Genomic DNA, 21762 nt, shown 5'->3' on the forward strand with positions numbered 1-21762 from the left:
AATTCTTCAGTAGGTTTCCTTGCACGAAGAAGATGACCATGTAATTGGAGATAAATGAAAGGCTAAGCACAGAATGCAGACACTAACAGAAAACCACATATCACACTTGAATTTAGTGTGGTGTTAAACGGTGGCTATGTGCTGGCCTCTAGCCTTGTTATTGTGATCAAGCTGGCAGTCAGGCAGCAAAGCAGACCAAAATAAAGGTTTTGGTTTGCAAAAAAAAATGTTCAGTCTTCTGTGCTTTCTTGTGGTTAACACTGGATTTGACATTAGATGCACTACTGTAAAGGTGCTTTGTGTTGCATATGATATATTTATTGTATAGTGGCATCATTTTGGCAGGCAACCTTCATTTTGGGGAGAGGGGGAACCCTACTATGCATACTAGTACTGTGCTGTATGATAGTTCAACTAGTCTCAATATGAGTCTGCAGTATGTACTATAAACCATACAAACATGTAACATACCTGCACAATTATAAAAACCAACTGGTCTCACAAAATGCAACTAAAAGTATTGGTTTTTACTTCTGATGGGTATAACCAGTAACCACTTGACTGGAACTTTACACAAATGACACAAACCAAAAGAATGTCACAAAGAATATAATTATACATATCACATGGAATACACAAATACACATGCACACACCAGATACTAGAGCAATATAGTCTCCACACCATCTTGCTGCCAGTACAGCTCCAGTGTGAGCCTCAACTGACTTCTCAACTATACCCAGTTTGGAGAAGAACATCAACTTGCTTGCAAGAAACAGTGATAATGAGAAACTGGTACATTCTATGCTGGATAGCTATAGCTTGACATATAATTTGGCCAGATCAGAGATCTGTAATACATCAAAATCAATACCTGGAAGCTATGTACTGGAAACAACAAATTTCGCCAAGTAACATTGTATTTATTCAACAATTTTAGTACTAAGATTACCATGGCATTCTCACAATTCCAGTTTGACTAGCTAGGATATACTTGAGAAGAAACAATATTATGATTTACCTTGAAAATATTTATGTTAAATCCGTAGGAAAGCCCATTTTAATCACCGCACAATAGTGAATTATTCCAGTACAACTTGGAGAGCATCCGAAAGTGTCCTAGTTCCCTACATCTTGTGGCCTATGTGGATTATGTGAGTGTCCTCATACTTTAAGATTCCACACTAGCAGGTTCAGTATTAGATACTAAATATGCTTTATAGACTATAAATCTAAGAACAAACAATAATATTTATATAGTTTTAATGTTACAACTACACAACACTACACAAGCTTTGGTGAGGAAAGGACTGTGATTGTACATTCTCTCTGTTGTTTATTATGAAAAGAAGCATGTTAAAACCTCATTAATAGGGCCAACTATGGAACCAATGATAAGTGGCTCCTATTTTGAGGTGGACACACCTCTTATTACTTATGATATTTAAGTCTAAAATAGAGCATTTTTAATTAAGGATAAAGATGTTAGATAGCAATCTTTTGGGGATAATTTAGCACTAGGAGGCAACTATAAGGTTATTGGACAATAGTAATCTGTAAGTGATGGTTATATCTCACTGTGGTATATAGGAGCCATGAATCCACTCATACAAATGACAATCAAAACAATAATACTATACAAATATGCATAGCATGAATTCATTTTGCATAACACAAGTGATAAATTACTGGAGCTCTATATCTTTAAACACTGCACACTAAAGCTATAGCAGTATAAGGTCATGCTAAGTTTTGCATTTAATGTTGGAATGTCTGAAAAACTTCATATGGACATGGATATTTAAATGCATGTTCTATTAGAGTATACCTGACTGCTCTATTAGAGTATATACCTGACCGCTCTATTAGAGTATATCGATCTTTTTAACAAGTTTTGAAGAGGGCTCATGTTACCTCTGTAAATCCTTCCCTGAGAGATGAATATAAGTTTTATCAATTGTTGTGCTGTGCCATTACACTATATTGCTCACTCATTTTGTCCTGCCACACTAAATGGTGTGTTAGGATCCTGCTTGCAGAAGTCTAAATTTTACAGGAGGGGTTCCTGAACCCCCCGGAACCCCCTCCCTACGCCCCTGACAGTAAGCCATTCATTATGCCTGACAGCACTGTATAGTTGTATACTCAGTACTCTCTGCACAATTATAAAATTTGTCATATACTGTAACTCAGTTTAATGGTATGCAATGACATTGGCCAATGTTTATATTGTAGGTTGCATGCACATAACCTCCGGCTACTCCTTAATTAGGTTATTGTTGCTGAACTGATATGCGAAGTTGTGATTGTCACAGTGATCTTAGTTTTGGTACTGCCTCTTAGGCCAGGGACTAAGAAAGTTTGGTATAGAATTACATTGTACCTGCTGACTATATAGGTCAGTGGAAGTGAACTCTAAATCTGTAAACAAGATACAGTATACACATACAGATGAATTCCAGGGTGTAGCTATTGGGGGGAGGGGGGGGTACCTGGGGTTCCGGAAACCCCCTTCAAAATTTGAACTTGTGGGCTTTTAACAAGAACACCAAAGTGAAATCATCATAGTTTGGCTGTACAAATATACAGAAAGATGTAAATAGAGCAGAGCTACAGTGCATGTAATAGGAAAAGCTTGCTGTAAAAGGTTTTAGGAAGAACAAGAATATATAAATTTAACTATACAATGAAAAATACTAATAAAGATCGAGATAATCTATATAACATTGGTCCTTTATCATTAATTGGTGCAGCCTTGCTGCATTCCTAGCTACCTGTAACTCTAATTGGCTAGTAATTTGGCCGCCTTTTTCTCCTCTACACTGATTTGAAAAGGGCACCAGATTACTAGCCAATTACAGTTAAAGGGAATTATAATTAATCAGGAATTCCACAAGTCAATGATAAAGGTATGATTTTTGTAGTTACGTAGTTGTCAGTATTAAAGTAAAATGGTCCTTATAAAGAGGTGGTCTTCGTTGGGAAGTGGTCTATAAAGAGGTTACCACCAGATGAAATTATCTTAATACTGTTCCATTCCACCCATTCCAGTCCACCAGTCTATTTCACTGAATCCAGATGTCCTTTTCAAGTAGGTAACAAGCAATGATGTTCTCAAGTTGGAGCTTCTAAAACAGAGGGGGTGGAGCAAGTTAAACAGGTTACACAGTAGAGCAACAACGTCATACCGGATGTCATTGTTGGGAGTCTAGCCAAAGGAAATTTTTAGATATTAAAACCTCACTGTGTAACTGTTGCAGCAAGTAGCAACTGCATATATGTGACTTATAGCCATAACCATAATATATATTATGGGCAGCTGGAATCTAGGGGACACTGCTAGGGGGGTCTGAGGAGGACAAGAATTTACAGGATAATCCACTAAGAGGAGAAGAATGGAACTCTAGCACACACGGTATATTCATTTGTATAAACATAACTTTGTTTGGTACAGCTGGATGAATGAAAGGCATAGCTATATAGTATTACTCTTTCTAAGATCCTTGCTTAAAACTTCGTTACTCTACTATGTGTCCTCTTCTATCATAAAATAGTGCATTCACATGATTATTCAAATTAGGTGCAAATTGATGTGGGCAGTGATGGAGAACAAGGAATAATTATAATAATGATGCCTAAGTAATTGTGTTGTAGCTTGCCAGTGGTCAGTTAAAGCTATTGCATTTTCTTTCTTTTTAATTTTCACTGTGACACATTTTACACCAATTCCATACCTTCCAGAGCATCAACTCTATAAGTATCCAACGGCAAAGTTCCTACCATTTTAGATACTTTTTTTAACTTGAGGTTGGCTGTATTAGACAAGTTCCAATAGTGATGGTGGGGCAAGAGGCTGCTTACAAGATATGTGGGGATGAATTAATTAGGCCAAATTATGGCTATTCAGGTTCCAAAACTGGAAGAAATTTACAGTACAGGGCTTTATTAAATGCCAAATATCTGTTCAGCCATCCCCAAGTTGGCCAGAGCTCCCAGATCGCTCATATGGCTTGCCACTGTGCTTGGGAAAAGTAGCAGACTACTCAAACCCAGCTGATTTTGATTATAAAATTAGTTTATTCATGTAGCTTTGTGTTATTTAAATCTGCTGTGTCAAGGGAAATAAGACAGGTTTCCCTCATATTGTTTTGAGTGGTTGACTGCTTTATTAGAGTAGTTTATAGTTTATATTTTGACTGCTTTATTAGAGTACCCATGTTGAGGAGAATTTTTACCAATGTAATTGTTTAAACTTGCAATGTATTATGATAATACCAATTGTGTCCAGGTAGTCTAGTGAAAAACAATTATTTGTGGTAGGATTTTGAATCGCCAACTTCTCAGAAAGTCTGTTGAAATGCCTGTTACCAGCAAGTTCAACATTGACAACAAACAATGATTTCACTTAAACTTCATTAAAATTAATAGTGTAGCCATATGATTACAGCCCTTATTTCTTACTTCCTCCTATATAATTATCATGACTGACATAGCTATTACTTTGATAGTTGACACTTGAAACCATGTCAGCTCACTTGTCAACAGTGCTATCAAGTCAACACAAACTTCACATTTGTGCTATTTTTGTTACTTAAAAAGGAAGGAATAAGCTTATGCATGCTTTTATGCAGCCTTTTACCAGACAAATAATGGCTTAAAAAGCTGTTAATCTTATAATGAATATTGGAAATGGACCGCTCGCCCACATGCAAATATGCTTGAGTGCAGGACGGGAAACGGAGAATTTATTTGGAGTGGCCTTATTCATTGTCGGGTTATGCTTGGCTGAAGTCATCAGTTAGTTAGTCAGTAGAAAACTCAGTTAAATTGGAATTTTTAAAATTCTGTAGAAACTTGTTGGAAGGGTTTGGGGTTACTCTGAAGGCATTTTTGTGCTTGGCTATGTCTAACCAATATACTGCCAAGCTGTTATGAAGGAAATTTGAGGCTGGATATTTTTGGGCAAGCAAGAAAGCCCAAAACTGCACGATCCCAAATATACAGTACTACCTTACTTTATGATGTACAGTTTTGAAATTGAATAATTGACAGCATGTATATCAGGGATGTGTTCAGGTTTAAAGTAGTGGTGGTTACAAGACAGGATAAAATGTATGAATCTCCAGTGGTTGTTGAGTGGTAGTGGTGGCTGGTTCCGACCACTGCTGACCACAGTGGACACATCCCTGTTGTATAGCTATTATACACTCATTAAAAATTAAATCATACTAGCTACCTTGTATATTTCACAATGCAAATCTTCAAAACATACTGTAGTAGCACTAAGGTACAGTGTGCACATACATGGATGTCAGCCAGACACTTATATGGAGGTACGTACATACTGTGTACGTAAATGCAGGAAACTAAATCATATTATACATAATAGTAATGTGAAATACATACACATCTTGAATGGTTACACATACAGTATTATGTTGTAGCATAATCGTTATTTAGAAATTGTAGGTTACTTAAGTCTGAATGATATAGTCATTATCCTCTGCTGGCATCTAAGAAGCGATAAAATATAGTAACAAGTATGATAGTGCAGAGGAATGATAAATGTTCAACATTGTATGGTTAAGTTATATTGGAATATGCATCCTGACTGAAAAGTGACATAGCCATTCCACTTTGTACTATATACAGCATTACAAACTATGCTGGTTTTGGGAGATATTTTTGCATAGAAAAGTCCTAACTTTCATGTGCATGAGTCCCTACTGGATTGTCCAATTCATGAAAACTATTGTGCATCAAAATTTTAACATGTTCTATGCACATGTAAGAGTAAAGGAGTGAAGTGGCAGTATACCTACCACTTAGAGATCTGTATTTACGTGTCTGCTGTATTTACAGGATGAGCTACACATGAGTGACATGGTCTAAATCACAGACATTTGAAACTAACTGATGGTATTTTTATGCTGTGCTGATAATGAAACATTTCTACATAAAAATATGTGCTTTTATTATGAACTCTTGCTTATAACTAACCTTCAAGTTGACACTCTTTTACAGTAGTAGTGATATTAAAATTCTGGAAAGGGTCGTCAAAATCATCATAGAAAACCAACACTTTACAAGACTTATAATACTGATAATTTGTGGAGATCACATAGCTTAACTGATGTGTTTCACTGATATCATCTGAAGTTTTACTATAGTCATTCTGATGGATACACAAGTAAGTAACTGACAGTATAATACACATGTGAACATGGCACAAAACATTTGGTGGGGTAAACCTTGATTTTCATCTAAGGTAGCTGCTTGAATTTATGTGAACAGATTTCTCCCTAGCAACCATCCCATCAGTATTTATGCATTATCTATCTACCATCAGGATTTTGTTTTTGGTGCCTCTTTCTTTTTCCTCTGATTATTCAAAATAGTCTGGCAGACAGCAGGGTGAAGTTTGCAAAATGGTCTATAGTTTATTTTAATGCACTTTTGGATTGTCCTGTATACCTAAAACAATATTCCACCTGCTGGACAGGTGTCAGCCTTGGGAATTTCGCTATAGCAACCAAAGTTTAATTAGCTGCATAGCAACCATATAAATTTCACAAAATAGCTTCTATGGGTTTCAGTTTTACCAAAAATGGTTTGATAACCTGACCATTTAACAAATGTGAGGTATTACAATTAATGGAAAAATGTATAATTATTAAATAGTTCCATAAACCACTGAAAGCATCATTATGCATACCATAGTTACGTATGTCTCAATAACTGTCATATGCTCTGTGGGCACAAACTACACCCTATCACACAACAGGACATATCTCAGCTGTACTGGAGTAAAATATTTGCATTCTGCTACTTTTATTATAAAGCCAATCAATTGCTTAATACCTGCGTAAAGTTTCAAAGCTATAGCACATTAGTACATAAAGTTATAGGTGATTAAAGTTCGAAAAGTAGGCAATTTTATGTGCTCACATGCCTTAAATTCACAGGCCCATGCAGTCACATTTGCTCTCTTGACCTTCTTAAGTTTGCTTCTTTTTTTTTTTAATGCTTGTTTCAGTTAGCTAAGCTATACTATAATGGTTATCATTACTTTTAGACTCGAGAGAAAAAACACAGTTTTCTGGTAGGAAATTTAATTCTGGCCTTTTCCTGTTGAATGCTTCTACGTAAATCATTATGATAAAATCAAGTGTCTTGGTGATAATTATTTGCCTCTTTTTGGTTTTTTGTTGGTGTGGAAAAGCTCGGCTAATACACCCTTTCTCCAGCTGAAGTCCATGAAGTGCAAATAATTTATCAGGTGCAGTATTATAAAATGTTCCATAACATTGGTGCTAAAGATAGAATTTGAGTTTTATACATAAAGAAGTTAATGTACATATATGTAGATCATCAAATGTAAGCTCAATAACTAGTACTTGCTATATACTTGCAGAGTATGTCACAAAGCACTCACTATACAGTGAATAGCATATGTGTGTTCTTCATCTATGCTTATTAACTGCTTGGTGTTTAGATTCTTCACACCTGTTCCAGTATCATCTAGCTCACTTAGACTATTTTCAAGGAATAATGGAAGTTATGCCTTATTTGGGACATTATATGTGGTGGTATCCATGCAGTACAGTAGCTGCTCCCATATACCCTGAAATGTGGACACTGTGATAACCAGAATATTGTTTTGTCTAAGGTCATATTTGTATAAAACATACATACAAATAAGCCTCTGAGATCAGGACAACTTTCCAATACGAATAGTATAGTGGAGTCTTAAGGTGTCCAGAATAGTGTTGTGAGAGCCTCTAGCTATATTTTATATAGGATACGTACACATGTATGTATGACTGTGTGGTACCTCTTAACAATATTTTTTATGTACAGATAATAGATCATGACATGCCTTTTATACTGAAGTTGCTCAATCACTTCTGTCTGTACCTTTTGTTATTTTCACTGAAATGGACATCAAATCAAATTCTTTAAGGTGTGCTATTCTCTTACACTTGCATGCTGCTCTTCTTGCATGAGAATTTTGGTAACCTTACTATTTGGCATGCAAGAGAGAACTTTCGATGATATAAAAGTGCTCAGTGTACTAGCCATTTTGTGTCCAAATTTGCAAGAAGGTCTTCCACACACCAAATTTTGCCACTTTAATGATTCATAACTTGATTTAGATTTGAAATAAGTTATTAACTGAAATTTCATCAGCTGTGAGTCATAACATAGAACATTGGAGGAAGAAAAATTTCAGAAGCAAAGTTGAATATTCATACAATTGGCAATTGCATGTGGAAGACACAAATCCAGCCTTTAAGAGCATCCATTGCATTATTTTGCATGAACAAAATTAGTCTTTCCTGCTACAACCTATTTGCTCCACTAATGATTTCCTCTATTGGCATTTATCAACAGCATATCAGTATTGGGGTCAGCAACAGCCTGCCACATGTATGTGTGTGGCACACATATGCGGTGCAAATTTGGTTTCACAAATAATTCATAATAGTGCATGCTGAATGCGTACATGTACGTACATATACAGTCGGTGTTCTATAAAGTGCAGTGGTATACAGGGACAGTGCTTGGTTACAACAAATCCATAACAGTCAAGCTGTGCAAAGGGTGTAGTGGTACTACAACTGTATCATTCAGAGTTAGCTATAAACTAAAAGTAAAAAATATTTGTCCAGCTGATATTTTAATTATTGGAGCAATTGTTTGGTGATTTACTTCACAGTTTGGCTATTCTGTCTGCAGCTTGGTTATTTTGTCATGGATCCCATCATTTACTACTTTGCATGTGCTCTATTCACTGTGTACATGAATGACACAATTAGGAGACTGTTACAATGGTCAGTTTAAATCAGGTGACCTTATTATACAGTACAGTGATCCAGTTGGACAGGTTTCATTGTATAGTTGAATAGTAGAAGTATTGCACAATAACAAATGCAGTAAAATACCAGTAAAACAAGCAGGAATAACACGGAATGAGATCAAAGGAATCAAATGAAACTTGGTATATGACTTTGACTCATGATGCACCGTCTTCATGCCAATTTGAAGAAATCTAAAAACAGTGGGTTAATATTTTAAGTTCTTTGATAATTTAGCATGGAATGTCCAAAGTACTAGAATTTCCTGAGTTAATATCCCAATTTGCCCAATGCTGACGGAGGTCCAGCAGGTGGTTTGAGTTGTCCATAGTATGGAGAAATATTTGTGGCATAAAATAAACTATAGACCATATTGCAAGGTTCAGCCAAAAAAGCCACTTATTCTACTGGACTAAAAGTATAACTTTCTTCAAACCATTTACACAATATGTAATTTTAAGTGACATCTACACAGATTCTAATAGAGCGTTCAAGTCTATTCACTTGTATGCATATGAATTGCTAATACATTGTGTGTAGTATAGCATGATGCAACTTACAGCCACAGTCCTGTTAGTACTTTGACATTCAATATCTGCTCTAGTGTCTGCCAAGCGGTATGAGATTTGTTCCTGTGTGATACTTAGATTTTGAGGTGGATCCAGTTGCCAAAATATACTAATAGTATGTGTATGTGCTTTATGGTCCGTAGTGCAGTTTACGTTCACAGTTGGTTTCCCCAAACCTGCAATCACAAATCAAAGTGTCCATAAACCAGTGAAGTTAAATGCAGATAATTACAGTATCAAGACATGTGTGACCAATGGAAGCCAGTGTGGTTGTATAACAAATAAATGTGTGGCCAGAATAATAATTTGGTCGTGCTTACACAGACTATTATTTTTCCAATTAAATATTCCCCGGTTAGGATAATGTCCTTACCAAAGATGTGCAAAACCAGTTTAGCCATCTCTGATTGTTAATAGTTGTTATTCTAGAACAACATACCTACAAATAATTGGATAGTTGTTTTGGGAAATTCCATGTGATTACATTAATTTTATCAGCTCTTTCACCAAAATATTCCCTTACTTAGATCAATTTAATCTACAAAATACACTATTTCTGAACTATTCTGTAACTACAATGGATTCACACATATGTATTACTTACAGTCATAACTATAACTAAATGCACCCAATGGGAGTACCAGCAAGAGTAACATCATGTTATCCATCGTGCTAGAATGAGAAACTATTACAATTTAAAACAATACTTTTGGAAACAGCTTCAAATATGTAACATGTATAAGTGTATGGCAGTCAACATGTACTAAAGAAGCACAGCCAACTGCTGAATAAAGAATAAAGGTCATGCAATGGAAGAGACTATATTATATCAGTTTACGTACAGAAGAAAGGAATTTCAAGAATTATGATGTCCATGTACTCATCTCCCACTACCGTATGTACTGGTCATTACTGCAGTTTTTTTTTGTTCTTATGGTACATACAGTAGTTGTTCAGTAGAGTCAATGACATACATATTGTACACATACAAATACCAACTACACTGAACACATGTACAATGGCATGCATGTAAGAATTCACAACTGGTGAAGCCAATCTTACACAGTGAAGCCCCTCTCTAATCCAATAATCTAACAATGTTTGCTGTTCCAAGAAAATTTTTACTATATATTATATTTGGCACTAGTGAGCAGCACAGGTTTCACTATTCTGAAGTTGCCTATAATGCAATCAGCAATATACCGTATAAACTGAAAATTTGGCGAGTAGAATATTTGGAATTTTACTCAATGATAATTACAAGAGTTTAATATGATGAAATTCATCTCAAGCTAGCTGAGTGGCTTTTGTTTCTCGTCTCATTTACAAAGAGCCGAATTACCTCATTGGCCTGCATACTGGAAAACTCTTTTTCATGTGAGAGGACAGAGATATATTCAGTGTAGCAAAAGGAAACAAAGTGATCAGGAACATTCTCCGTGCAAGAATACATTATAAGAACTTATGCACTCCTCTATAATCTATGGTTCAGTCTTGCTTCTCTCATGCTTGTCCAATGAGTAAAAATATTAGAAACACTAATAATATAAATATGGCAAAATTTGATTTTGTAAGTGTCCGCCAAATCATCAATTTTAATTCCCACACTAAAAATTCTGCCCATAAGATATTCTGAAACAACAATGAATTTTAGAGAGCAGCTTTTTACATGAGAGCTTCAGTCTACTATCATACCAACTATGAGAATCTCTGTAGAGAATGTTCTTCTTATGTTCTCATTACATAGCTATGTATTATACTTCCTCTCATTTAAGTCACATGAAATTAATAGTTGAAATCAAAACACTTTTAAGGTACAGATCTTTCCTATTTGAATTACAGTATTGCTTGCTCAATTAAGACATGAGGTATACAAATGTTGTATGGACATGACTAATAGTTTGGCAACTTCTGACTAATGAGTGTGATCAACAAATGCCAGGTGATCAGGATTACTCAGCATGCCAGGCAAAGAAGACTTTAGCTTTGGCTGCCATTCACACACAGCCATGCCTAACCAGTGGTGCACTATCCAGATACCATGAGTCACATGATGAGTAGGTAGACAAATCCTCCTGGAGGTAGGAATAGTACCCCACAGTAGTGGGTGAAGGTATTAGCCCACTTGTTATGTGAGGATGTATGGACAGTTGGTATTTGTTATAACAGATACCACATCACCTGTATGCTTCACAGTAACCCATACAGTAGGTTATAAATGTAAGTTTTGCACTTAGTATGCTGCATACAACATTTATATGGTCATGCAGTTTAATTAAGAGGTAAGTACATTAATACTATTTCCTTTTTCACAGGAAGCTAAAGAGTACACAAACTATGAATACACTGACTAAACATCCTGACATTTCCTAGAAGATACATTTTGTGTCTGACCACAATTAGTGTCTGTCTGGCACCAAAAATTAAAGTGAAAATTTCCCTCTCCATTCTGAATTTTCAGCATATGAATGACTGTATTTAGATTCTTCCTTACAATATATATAGCCATCACCTCTTCCTTCTACCTTATGTAATTTACTGTAACACAACTAAAAACTGACTAAAACAATGGAAAATGTCCAAGGTAGCTTTACATAGACAACATTACATTTGTGGTGAAAATGTAAGTGAAAATACATCAAGTACACAATATCTCCACATCCATGATTGAAAGAATAACTTGTTAGCTTCTACCAGGTAATAAAAGGACAACTTTAAGCAGTTAAATAGGAAACAGTACTTTTAGATGAAAGTAATTCCAATTTGTTGGGTGGTACAGCACATTCGTGTATAAATCAGGTTTCAGCTTTCTAATGCTGCTGGGCATGGTTACGATTTTTACACAATTTTAGCATAACTCATCTGCATACAATACTACTTTACAACATCACAACAAAAAGATGCAATTATGATTTATGTAGCAAAGTTGTGTGACAGATAGACTTGTTTGAGTGATAGTGATAAATGTACAAAGACCTTTGTTATGCCCAACCCTATATGCTTCCATAAGAAAAAGTATTGTTTTATATGAGGTCAGAAACTACCAGAATGGTTTACACAACTATGAAACCCACACACCGCACAAATAAATTTTATGCATCTCTATTGTCACTTTTGATGTTGTGAATCATACCACAATGAGAAACAGGCAGAGTTAAAACAGAATTTCTGAATACTTATATGAAATTATGATTCATGTAGCAAAGTTGTGTGACAGATAGTGATAAATGTGCAAGACAAGAACAATAAATTGCTCTACTGAACACATACATGACCTCACAGGCAGCCATGCATTTATTCCACTGTAACTTCATGTGTTATGTCCACATCCTGTGCAGCCTTATAATAGTGTTTATGGGGAACTGCATGAACAAACTCAGCTGCATACCAGAGAAAGTTGGAACCACAGATTACATATCAACAGTATAGTGTCACTGTGGAATCCTTGCTACTATTATGAAATATATTTATACATTAATTTCACCCAAAACTTTAAGAAGCACATTTACAAAACAAAGTACACTACTTTTACACTAATGTGGAATACAATCTGGTTCCTAGTGAAACCAGTGAGTTATAGTTTTGCATTTCACATTTTGAAGCTCACAAAAGATGGCTAAATAGGGAATACATTTCACTTCTGTTTCTTCCCAACTATCACAAGGGTTCTGTTCAAGCAGGCCATTGAAAATGCTCAAAGACACTGCACTGGCCAGAAGGCCATCTGCTACTAGTAGTACAGTACTTACTGTTCAACAATCTCCTCAGGGCATACGAAAGCTACCAACAATAAGACAATCAAAATCATGCACAATAATGCATGTAAGCCCACTAATGATTTAGACCATTAAACATAATAAAATTAAGTCAGCCATGAACCTTACAAGAAGTCAATTCTTGGAAACAACCAATTCTCAGAAACAACAAATGGTAACTACATTACAAATATGACATTTCCCTTTAGCAAATGAGGCAGTAACTAAGTGTTGACTGGATATATTTTTATTTCCTACCTGTCTGGAGACATTATTATATGTTTGGTTTACATTCAACTTTAGCTCATTTCATAGAAACTGCATTTGTTTACATATCAAACATACCCAAATATATTCACCATGAGATAATTAGACTGTATATAATTATATTCACTTTAGAAGTTTCACTGCAAAACAGTATAATCTAACCCATTAATTTTATATAATACAGAGATGTGAACAAAAAGGTACATTTCAAGTACAATGCTGGCTGCAGTTAATAAGTTCGATTGGGGATCATAGAATAGACTGAATTATGGATTAAATGGCCACTAGTATATCTGCAGTTGTAGGTGACCTCCCTTGTTTCCCTACTTTTTATGTCTATGATTTTAAATTCATAATTCCTTATACTTGTTTGTTTACTTTTTGCAACATCATTGTGACTGGTGAACTCATGCATACTGAACATACTGAATCAAAAGAAAGAATGGCACCAGAGTTAATGTTTTGTCTGAACGCACATCTGAACATGGAAAAGCCATTGCATTTCACTTTCAACTATGTTCAGCACGTTCTACAAATGAAGGACAGTAGGAGAAGTGCCTCTGCAATCAATCCAGTCACCATGAAATATATGGATGATTCACGTGCCTAACCTATCAATTACTGACTCAAAAGTGGAAGTGGCCATTACGCTTTGCTACAAACAATGTTCAGCCTGTTACACAAAGAACAGGAAGAGAAGCACCTCTGAAATAAATCCAGTCACTACAGAAAATATGGACGGTTCCCATTTGCAGATGAAGGGAAGTCATCGAGCTACCACAAATCAACACCTTGGATTATCAGCAAAAAGAAATGGCACACAAAGGAGGACAAAGGTAAGTACATGAAGCATGCATTGTACATATTGTGCTATGCCATAAGGCATGTCTCAGGGATGAAGCGACATGAAACTGTGAAAATATCAAGCTCGTATCCTTAGCCATTATCAAGTTACACTTGACTGAAGGCATTAGTCAGTCAGTCAGTATTTCAGTCAGTCAGTCAGTCAGAAAATTTCCACTGAATAATTTTTCTTTAAAATTTCATAGCAACTTTTTGGAAGCATTTCAGGTCATACTGAAGGCACTTTGGGCTTGGTTATACCAAATCAATACTGCCAAGGCACCATGAAGATATTGTAAGGCTGGTTTTAGGGTGAAAGTTTGATCAGAAAAGCCAACATTCATGATCCCTACTGTGTACAGTGTGATTACTTTAAATCATCTATGCACAAGAGCGTAGGATAGTCATGCAGTAAAGTTCATATTAATCAAAAGTTATTGTCAAACACTAAAACATATTAAACTTTTGAGCTTGAGCAACCAACAAATGGGAGTGGTTCCATATAATCCTACAGTGATTATGTCAAACCACCAAAGCTACAGCTTGACTAATCCCATACTACAGTTTTCAATCTCCCGACTATTGCATAATATACTTACCATTTACAAGGCTATATCTAACCAACAAAACCACCCCTTTGAATACGACTAAAGTATTATAAGCTCATTGCTCCACTTTGATCCACTCTGAGACCTCAAGTGACATATGTGACCCAGTTTGAGAAAACTGGTCTTATCGTCCATGTCAGTAGATTCGATTTTTTACCAAGGACACAAAGCTACATGAATAAAATATCTAATTCCACAATTAAATCAGAGTGATCTGGTTTTGCTGGCTGCTTTTCCCAAGCCCAGTGGCAATCCATACGTGCAGTGTGGGGCCTTAATGCAATTCTGGTCAGCCTGGGGATGACTGTATGTGGTTTTACAGCTCTGTGGTGTTGAATAAGTACCTCTGCTGTAAATTTCCTTTCATTTTAGCCAATTTTGAGACCTGAATGGCCCAAAACTTGGCCTAATTTATCCCTGCGCCTTCCTTATCAGTTTTTGAACACTATCTTTCCCACCTTCCAGGCCCCCTGCCTCCCACCCCTTTTGCAGCTCGTCTGATAAGTCAGCCTCCATTTAAAAACTATCTAAAATGGCGGGAAACTTAGTTGTTGGCTACTTGCACAGTGGATGCTCTAGAAGGTAAGGAATTGGTGTAAAACTTGTGAAAATTTGATACACATAGCTTCAACCATTGGTGAACTACAACACACTAAATACTTAAACCGGTGTTTCTCGATACTTTTAAATAGGCGATAAGAGCAGTTTCCCAGACTGGTCACATGTAATCAATCTATCATCACATACAGGTATGAGTCAGACCCAAATACTCTACAAACTGGATGAGACCCACGTAATACTTGAGTAGAATGTGACCTTCATGACCTTGGTCATCCAAGGATACTATAACAATACAAATCTCCACAGTTGTTAAAAGACAATAAAACAAACAAGTACAGAAAATGCTGTCTTTATATTGGGGCTTGCATATCAAAGTTTACAACCTCAAAACATAACAAGAGCCAAAAAGTGGTGACTGAAAAATAGCCATGATTATTATTACCCTAATTGAGCACTGCTTAAATGCCTGTAAAAAATAGAACATGCTGATGTTTGCATCAGTGATTGAATCGTGTAATGCCTGTGTGGGGTGTGAGCATAGGCTTTGATCATTGCTGCAAGATGCTGAGTTTGCATCATGCCAACCACTACGCATGACGCTACGCTTTCATTAGTCAGTAATACCGATGCAAATGTCAGTATGTACCACTGGTAGGTATAGTGGTTTTAATGCACACATATAGTGATTTCATAATGTGTGAGTCCATAGAAACAGTAGACAAGTGGTTGTAGAGTTATCATTAATGGAATCATGAGAGGAGATGATGTATGGAATGTCTCAAATTTATTAAAGACACTTAGTATAATACATAGTTAGATATATATATATATATATATTTATATATGCCAAAAACTAATGTATTTTTTAAACGGAAGTGGTTACTGAACAGAAAGGTTTTTATTTTTGTGTTTAGTAGTTGCCCAAAACAATTGACTTTAGGGGGCGCGAAAAGTAGTATTAGCATTAGGGTTGGGTTCAGCTTTGGTTTCTTCTTCACCTTTAGGTTATATTCTTTTTATTATAATTATATACTGAGACTACTACTTGAGTAACATTTCTAAGATAGGAAAGTAGGGGAGGTGGATTGCTAGCAGCAGTAGCACAGTTATTAGTACACTTACCTAAAGCTCCAGTAGTCCAGGGTTTAAGTCCTAGCTGAGTTTTGTGTTTTGTTGATTTTATTTTTTATTTAGTGACCTTTTTGTCTAAGTTTTACTGTCGGTTCAATAACCAGTATGGCTTATTGAACTGACTATCAGCTCAGTATCCACTGACTTTTTAAATATGACACAGCTACATAGTGATCTAATATGAATCACTGCAAAAAAAGTGGGATATAATATGGTATTTCCAGTGGTTTATTGAATACAAATAAGCCTTAATATATATCCTGCATTATACTCATCTTATACTTTAGTACAATCCATACTATACTATTACATATATGGTTTCAGTTTATTTACCACATTACCTGAAATAGCTTATATCTAATATAATGCCCACACTATACCATCACATATGTGGTTTCAGTATGTTTAACACATTAACTAAAACCTTACATATGATTGTTAGTATACTACATATTATATCAAGCTTTTTTGTATTCAATAAGCCACTGAAAATACCATCTTATATCCCTCATTTTTCACAGTGAATACTGGTACTAGCTAAATAATGAAACCAAAAATATAAGGCAGTCCACAATGGCGGATCCAGGATGGGGCATTTGGGGCAAATGCCCCCCCCTTTCAAGAAATTGCATACAAGATCGAGATACTCTAATAGAGCAGTCAATTACTCTAATAAAGCAGTCACAATGTTCATGAGGCAGTGCAGCTTACTTATGAAGCTATAAATAGGATTTTATTTTACATAACATACGTGATATAATATATTTGGTAAAGGATAACTAGCTATTATTGTTGTGACCTTTTTTTTTTTTTTTGGTCTTCAACTTTTTTCAGCAAGGTGCCCCCCTCTCTTTCCAGACTCTGGATCCGCCCCTGGTCCACCGCAATGCATGATGAGAGTCCCTGTGAACAACTGTGTACAAAGCTGCAAATCTCCTATTGTCTCAATTTTCAATGACAAGTGCAAATCTTATTCTGGGGAGGGAACTTGCAATTGGTTGACAAATACTTGAAAATGCTATGTGCTATAGCTAATGTTTGATAATTATAGCTAGCTAACTCTTATCCACAATGACGCCATAGCATAAAATGGCGGCCGATAGTGTGCATGGATGCTATTGGGAGAGATGGCGATTCGCTATGTTAACGTTTACATACTTCAGCAAGGGGAAAAGTGAGGCATACATACTTAATTACAAGGCAAATGCGCATGCATAGTTGTGCGTCGATAGCAAACTTAAGCCTGGTTTCGTCTGTTCTCATCGCCACATCACGTTAGCTAACTAGCTTTTTACCTTTATTATCCAATAGTTCCATGTCGTGAAATCAACAAACAAAGCTCATTTTATTGATAACAAACGAAGTGCCCACAATAAACACGGCCATTTTATCAATTATGACTTCATTGCGGATAAGTTCCATTTTATTGATCGCCAGTTCGCCACTCAACAGTGGCCATACATATAGCTCAGAATGCAGCTATGGAAAACTGCTTACTTACAAAACTGGTCAATTTTCTGTAGTTACAAACACAGTGAAGACTCAAGTTAGATCACAATCTGTGCTCATACGTCACATTCGACGTACAGTGCATGGCTGGCAAAATTAATGTGTTGTGAGTAACATGCGTAAAGATCTTACTCAGTTCTTTCTGCCCCTTATCTTGAATCTTGATTTCGCACAACCTTGGAGATGTACTTTCTGACCAGGTCAATAATAGTTGCGATTGGCTTTCGTCACAATTTAAGTGTACACCTATAGAGCTATAGCTAACTCTTTTATAACTCTTGTTGTTGTGACGTTATTAATCAAGACACACGTTAGTGTGTCGTGCGGCCAAGTACAAGCTACTTCGGGCGCGCGACAGACAAGTGTGTATTATTTTTAAGGAACCAAGAGAACGCCATCTTCACGCATCCATAGCGCAATAATTGGAAGATGGAAATTAACCATTTTTGCTGTGGAAACTCCCAAGTGATAGGGCACCTTCCGTTCCAAATTTGAGGTGGATCCACCCATTTATCACTGAGATACGCGCCTTCAAATGTCGTCTTATTTTCTTCGTATTTTTCCTCTTATCTTTTTTATGATTATGATTAAATACGGGTAAAGGCAAAGCCTGTATACCCGATCAATGCATTATACAAAAGTACATCTAAAATCTAATAAATAAAATTATCTAACAGCGATTTAAAAGTGTTAATTGAAGTACTTTCTACAACAGAGGTAGGTAAACTGTTCCAATCATTAATCACTCTGTTCATAAAGTAATTAGATCTGTATATAACAAACTTGAATGTTGCTTGAACAATTTAAAGTGGTGCCCCCTGGTAGTAGTAGTGGAGTAGGGGTATAGATTAGTAAAGTCAGTAGTCGTTAAGAATTTTGTATAGAAAATTAAATCACCCCTCTGGCATCTATACAACAATGATGGTAAGGATAGTATTGACAGCCTCTCAGTATAGGATTTATCATGTAATTATAATAATGATGGGAGGAGACGGATAGCTCGACGCTGTACTTTTTCAACTTGTCTTGGAGGAGATTTTATCCCTCTTGTATGTGAGACCTTTGGTGTTTGGTCACCATATGCCCTATCAATTTTAGGATCCATAGCTGACAGAACAACTGTTAGAAATGGTTTACCTCAAAAATTTGCTAGGCGCCAACTTCTCCAGCAACTGTCTGTGACTTTGTGGAGGTACAATGCAAAAATGATACCCCGCCAGTATTCGCTTACTGCTGATGACGAATTTCCTGACTTTGACATTGGTTAAGTTAAGTACGTAGGTAGTAATAAGTATATAGTTAGGTAATAAGTAGTAGTATGGTGTAGTTTTCAGTATGTACGTATATTTCTACTTGTTAAAAAAATTTTTTTTTTTAATGTTTCTATACTTCTTCAACTTTTCTTCTCTATCTTCTTCTTCTTCATCTTGCACACTTTAGAAAAATTGTAATAACTCGCGCGTACTTTGATTCACTTAAAATTTAGAGGGCTGTAGGAACATAAGTTATTATTTATTTATTATTTGCTTTACAGCATACATACAACAAGATACGTACAGTATAAACATTGGTCCTTAAAATCTAGTGTATGCTGAAGGTCCACTGGCATCCAGTACCAGTGGCCAGGAGTAAGGAGTTACTAAGATTAGTTATAGTTACTTATATTATATAAAACTCATTTAAAGCAAGGGTTACAGGTGATCAAAGTTGGGAGGTTTGGGGGACTTATTACAATTACAACAAGGACAAACAAAAGAAAAAGTGCATGCATTGTCAAGATCAAAATTTAGTTCATGTAAGTTTGTACTTGATAATAGGTAGGCTAAGATTGTAATCTATTATTGGTAAACATTCCATATTACTACACAATTACAGTCCAATTTTAGTATAGATCAGACAAAGAACAAGGGAGTTATGTGCGATTTTTCAAAAATCCAAAGGCAACTTGTTGTCACACCTCCAGGGTGAACCACCTTACAAAATACTTGAAATTCGGTCTGTATATGGAGTAACTATCTGTAGTGCAAACCTTTTGTGGTTTGAAAGAAATCGCATTACAGTCATGGAGTTATAACAAAAACGCCAACTATGTGTAAAAAGCGCACAATCGAGTTTTGTTAATTAAAAATCAGCTGAAAATAGGTAGTGAGATAGATTAATTGTTTCAGAACGAGCTTTCAGTGGTTTATAAGGAATCAGATAAAACCACTGAGTTACACTACGAAAGTCAACTAGATGTAACAAGGGTAGATGCTTATATGAACTCCTTCTTTCCTTTTACAATAAAATTATGGAACCAACTAGATGATCATATTATCCAAGCTCCATCTCTTGATTTATTTAACAATTATATAAATTTGTAAATAAGTAGCTAACTACATATGTACGAATATACTCATGATTGAGTTTGTACATTAACAAATATATATATATAAGTGGCGATCGAGATACTCTAATAGTGCAGTCACCCTAATAGAACATTCAGCTTCACAATAAGTCACTCTATTAGAACGTTCAGCTAACACCCAAAAGAGAGTTCAACTACAATCAAGTCACCCTCAGCAGAGTTCAGTTACAAACAAGTCACCCTGGAGAGACTTAAGCTACGAACAAGTTCAAGGCCCAGGTTCATCTTAATCGGCGAAGAACTTCCAAAGAACTCGCAATGCATGTAAAAGGTCATCTTTCTTCCCAACTTCAAAGGGCGGTTGATTTGAACAGTGAACCCGGTGCATCTTCCTGGTTACTGGCCCTTCCATTACAGGAGCAGGGCTTCCATCTTAACAAACAAGAGTTCTGGGATGCTGTTCATCTGCGCTACGGATGGAAGTTATTGAATGTTCCCAGTCACTGTGTCTGTGGGGCTTCTTTTACTATCGACCATGCCATGGTCTGTCAACATGGGGGCTTAACCTTTGTACGACACAATGACTTTCGTGACATCACGGCAGGTTTATTGTCAAGGGTGTGTTCAGATGTTGCTACTGAGCCTCCTTTACAGCTCCTCAGTGGTGAAGTAATCACTCCCAAGTCTGCCAACCGACAGGATGATGCAAGGGCAGATATTCATACACGCGGTTTCTGGGGACGGCGACAAAGTGCCTTTCTTGACGTAAGGGTGTTCCACCCTAATGCACCAAGTTACCGTAACTCCAGCATACCATTTGTATATCGCCGTCATGAATTACAGAAGAAGCAAGAGTATGGCGAACGTGTCCGAGAGGTGGAACAGGTTTCCTTTACCCCTTTAGTATTTTCCACAACCGGCGGAATGGGAGGAGAAGCACTAACATTCTATCGTCGTCTGGCCGACATGCTTTCTCGCCACAGCTCAACATCTTATAGTGGTACTCTGGCGTGGATTCGCTGCACACTGTCATTTTCATTGCTTTGTTCTGCTACAATGCGCATCCGGGGAACACGATCCATCCTTCATCGTTCCAACAATGCTTCCCCCCAAAAATGGGCCATATTGCTGGCCCTAGGGACTTTTAGTTGTCCCCTTTCAGTTGTCCAGCACACTTGCTCCTTGGTGTTGGGGTGGTAGGCAAGGGCAGTACATCCAGCCCAGGAAAAAAATTAGAAAAGCTACGAACAAGTCACCTTGTAGTGAGTTCAGTAACAAAAGGTCACCCTGGAGAGAGTTCAGCTACAAACAAGT

At 36.4% G+C, this 21762-nt stretch overlaps 1 protein-coding gene across 1 annotated transcript; it reads right to left on the reverse strand.

The window, feature by feature from the left end:
* Positions 1-5357: 5357 nt before the first annotated feature.
* On the reverse strand, positions 5358-18340 carry LOC136241691 (uncharacterized). The gene is made up of 5 exons (XM_066032953.1): positions 18234-18340; positions 10032-10112; positions 9419-9603; positions 6001-6175; positions 5358-5513 (listed from the first exon to the last, which is right to left on the reverse strand). Exons 2-5 carry the CDS (start codon positions 10093-10095, stop codon positions 5497-5499), a joined length of 441 nt encoding a protein of 146 aa, XP_065889025.1. The 5' UTR covers positions 10096-10112; positions 18234-18340; the 3' UTR covers positions 5358-5496.
* Positions 18341-21762: the final 3422 nt, after the last annotated feature.

Source organism: Dysidea avara, chromosome 12 (genome assembly GCF_963678975.1).
Source record: "Dysidea avara chromosome 12, odDysAvar1.4, whole genome shotgun sequence".
Taxonomy (NCBI): domain Eukaryota; kingdom Metazoa; phylum Porifera; class Demospongiae; order Dictyoceratida; family Dysideidae; genus Dysidea; species Dysidea avara.

Excerpts from the sequence above, each read along its gene's own strand:
- LOC136241691 (XM_066032953.1), bottom strand. The coding sequence starts at position 10,095 with ATGGATAACATGATGTTACTCTTGCTGGTACTCCCATTGGGTGCATTT. Across the intron at positions 9,604-10,031 it reads ATTTAGTTATAGTTATGACT|GTTTGGGGAAACCAACTGTG; the intron begins GTAAGTAATACA and ends TTGTGATTGCAG. Across the intron at positions 6,176-9,418 it reads GTACTAACAGGACTGTGGCT|AATGACTATAGTAAAACTTC; the intron begins GTAAGTTGCATC and ends TGTATCCATCAG.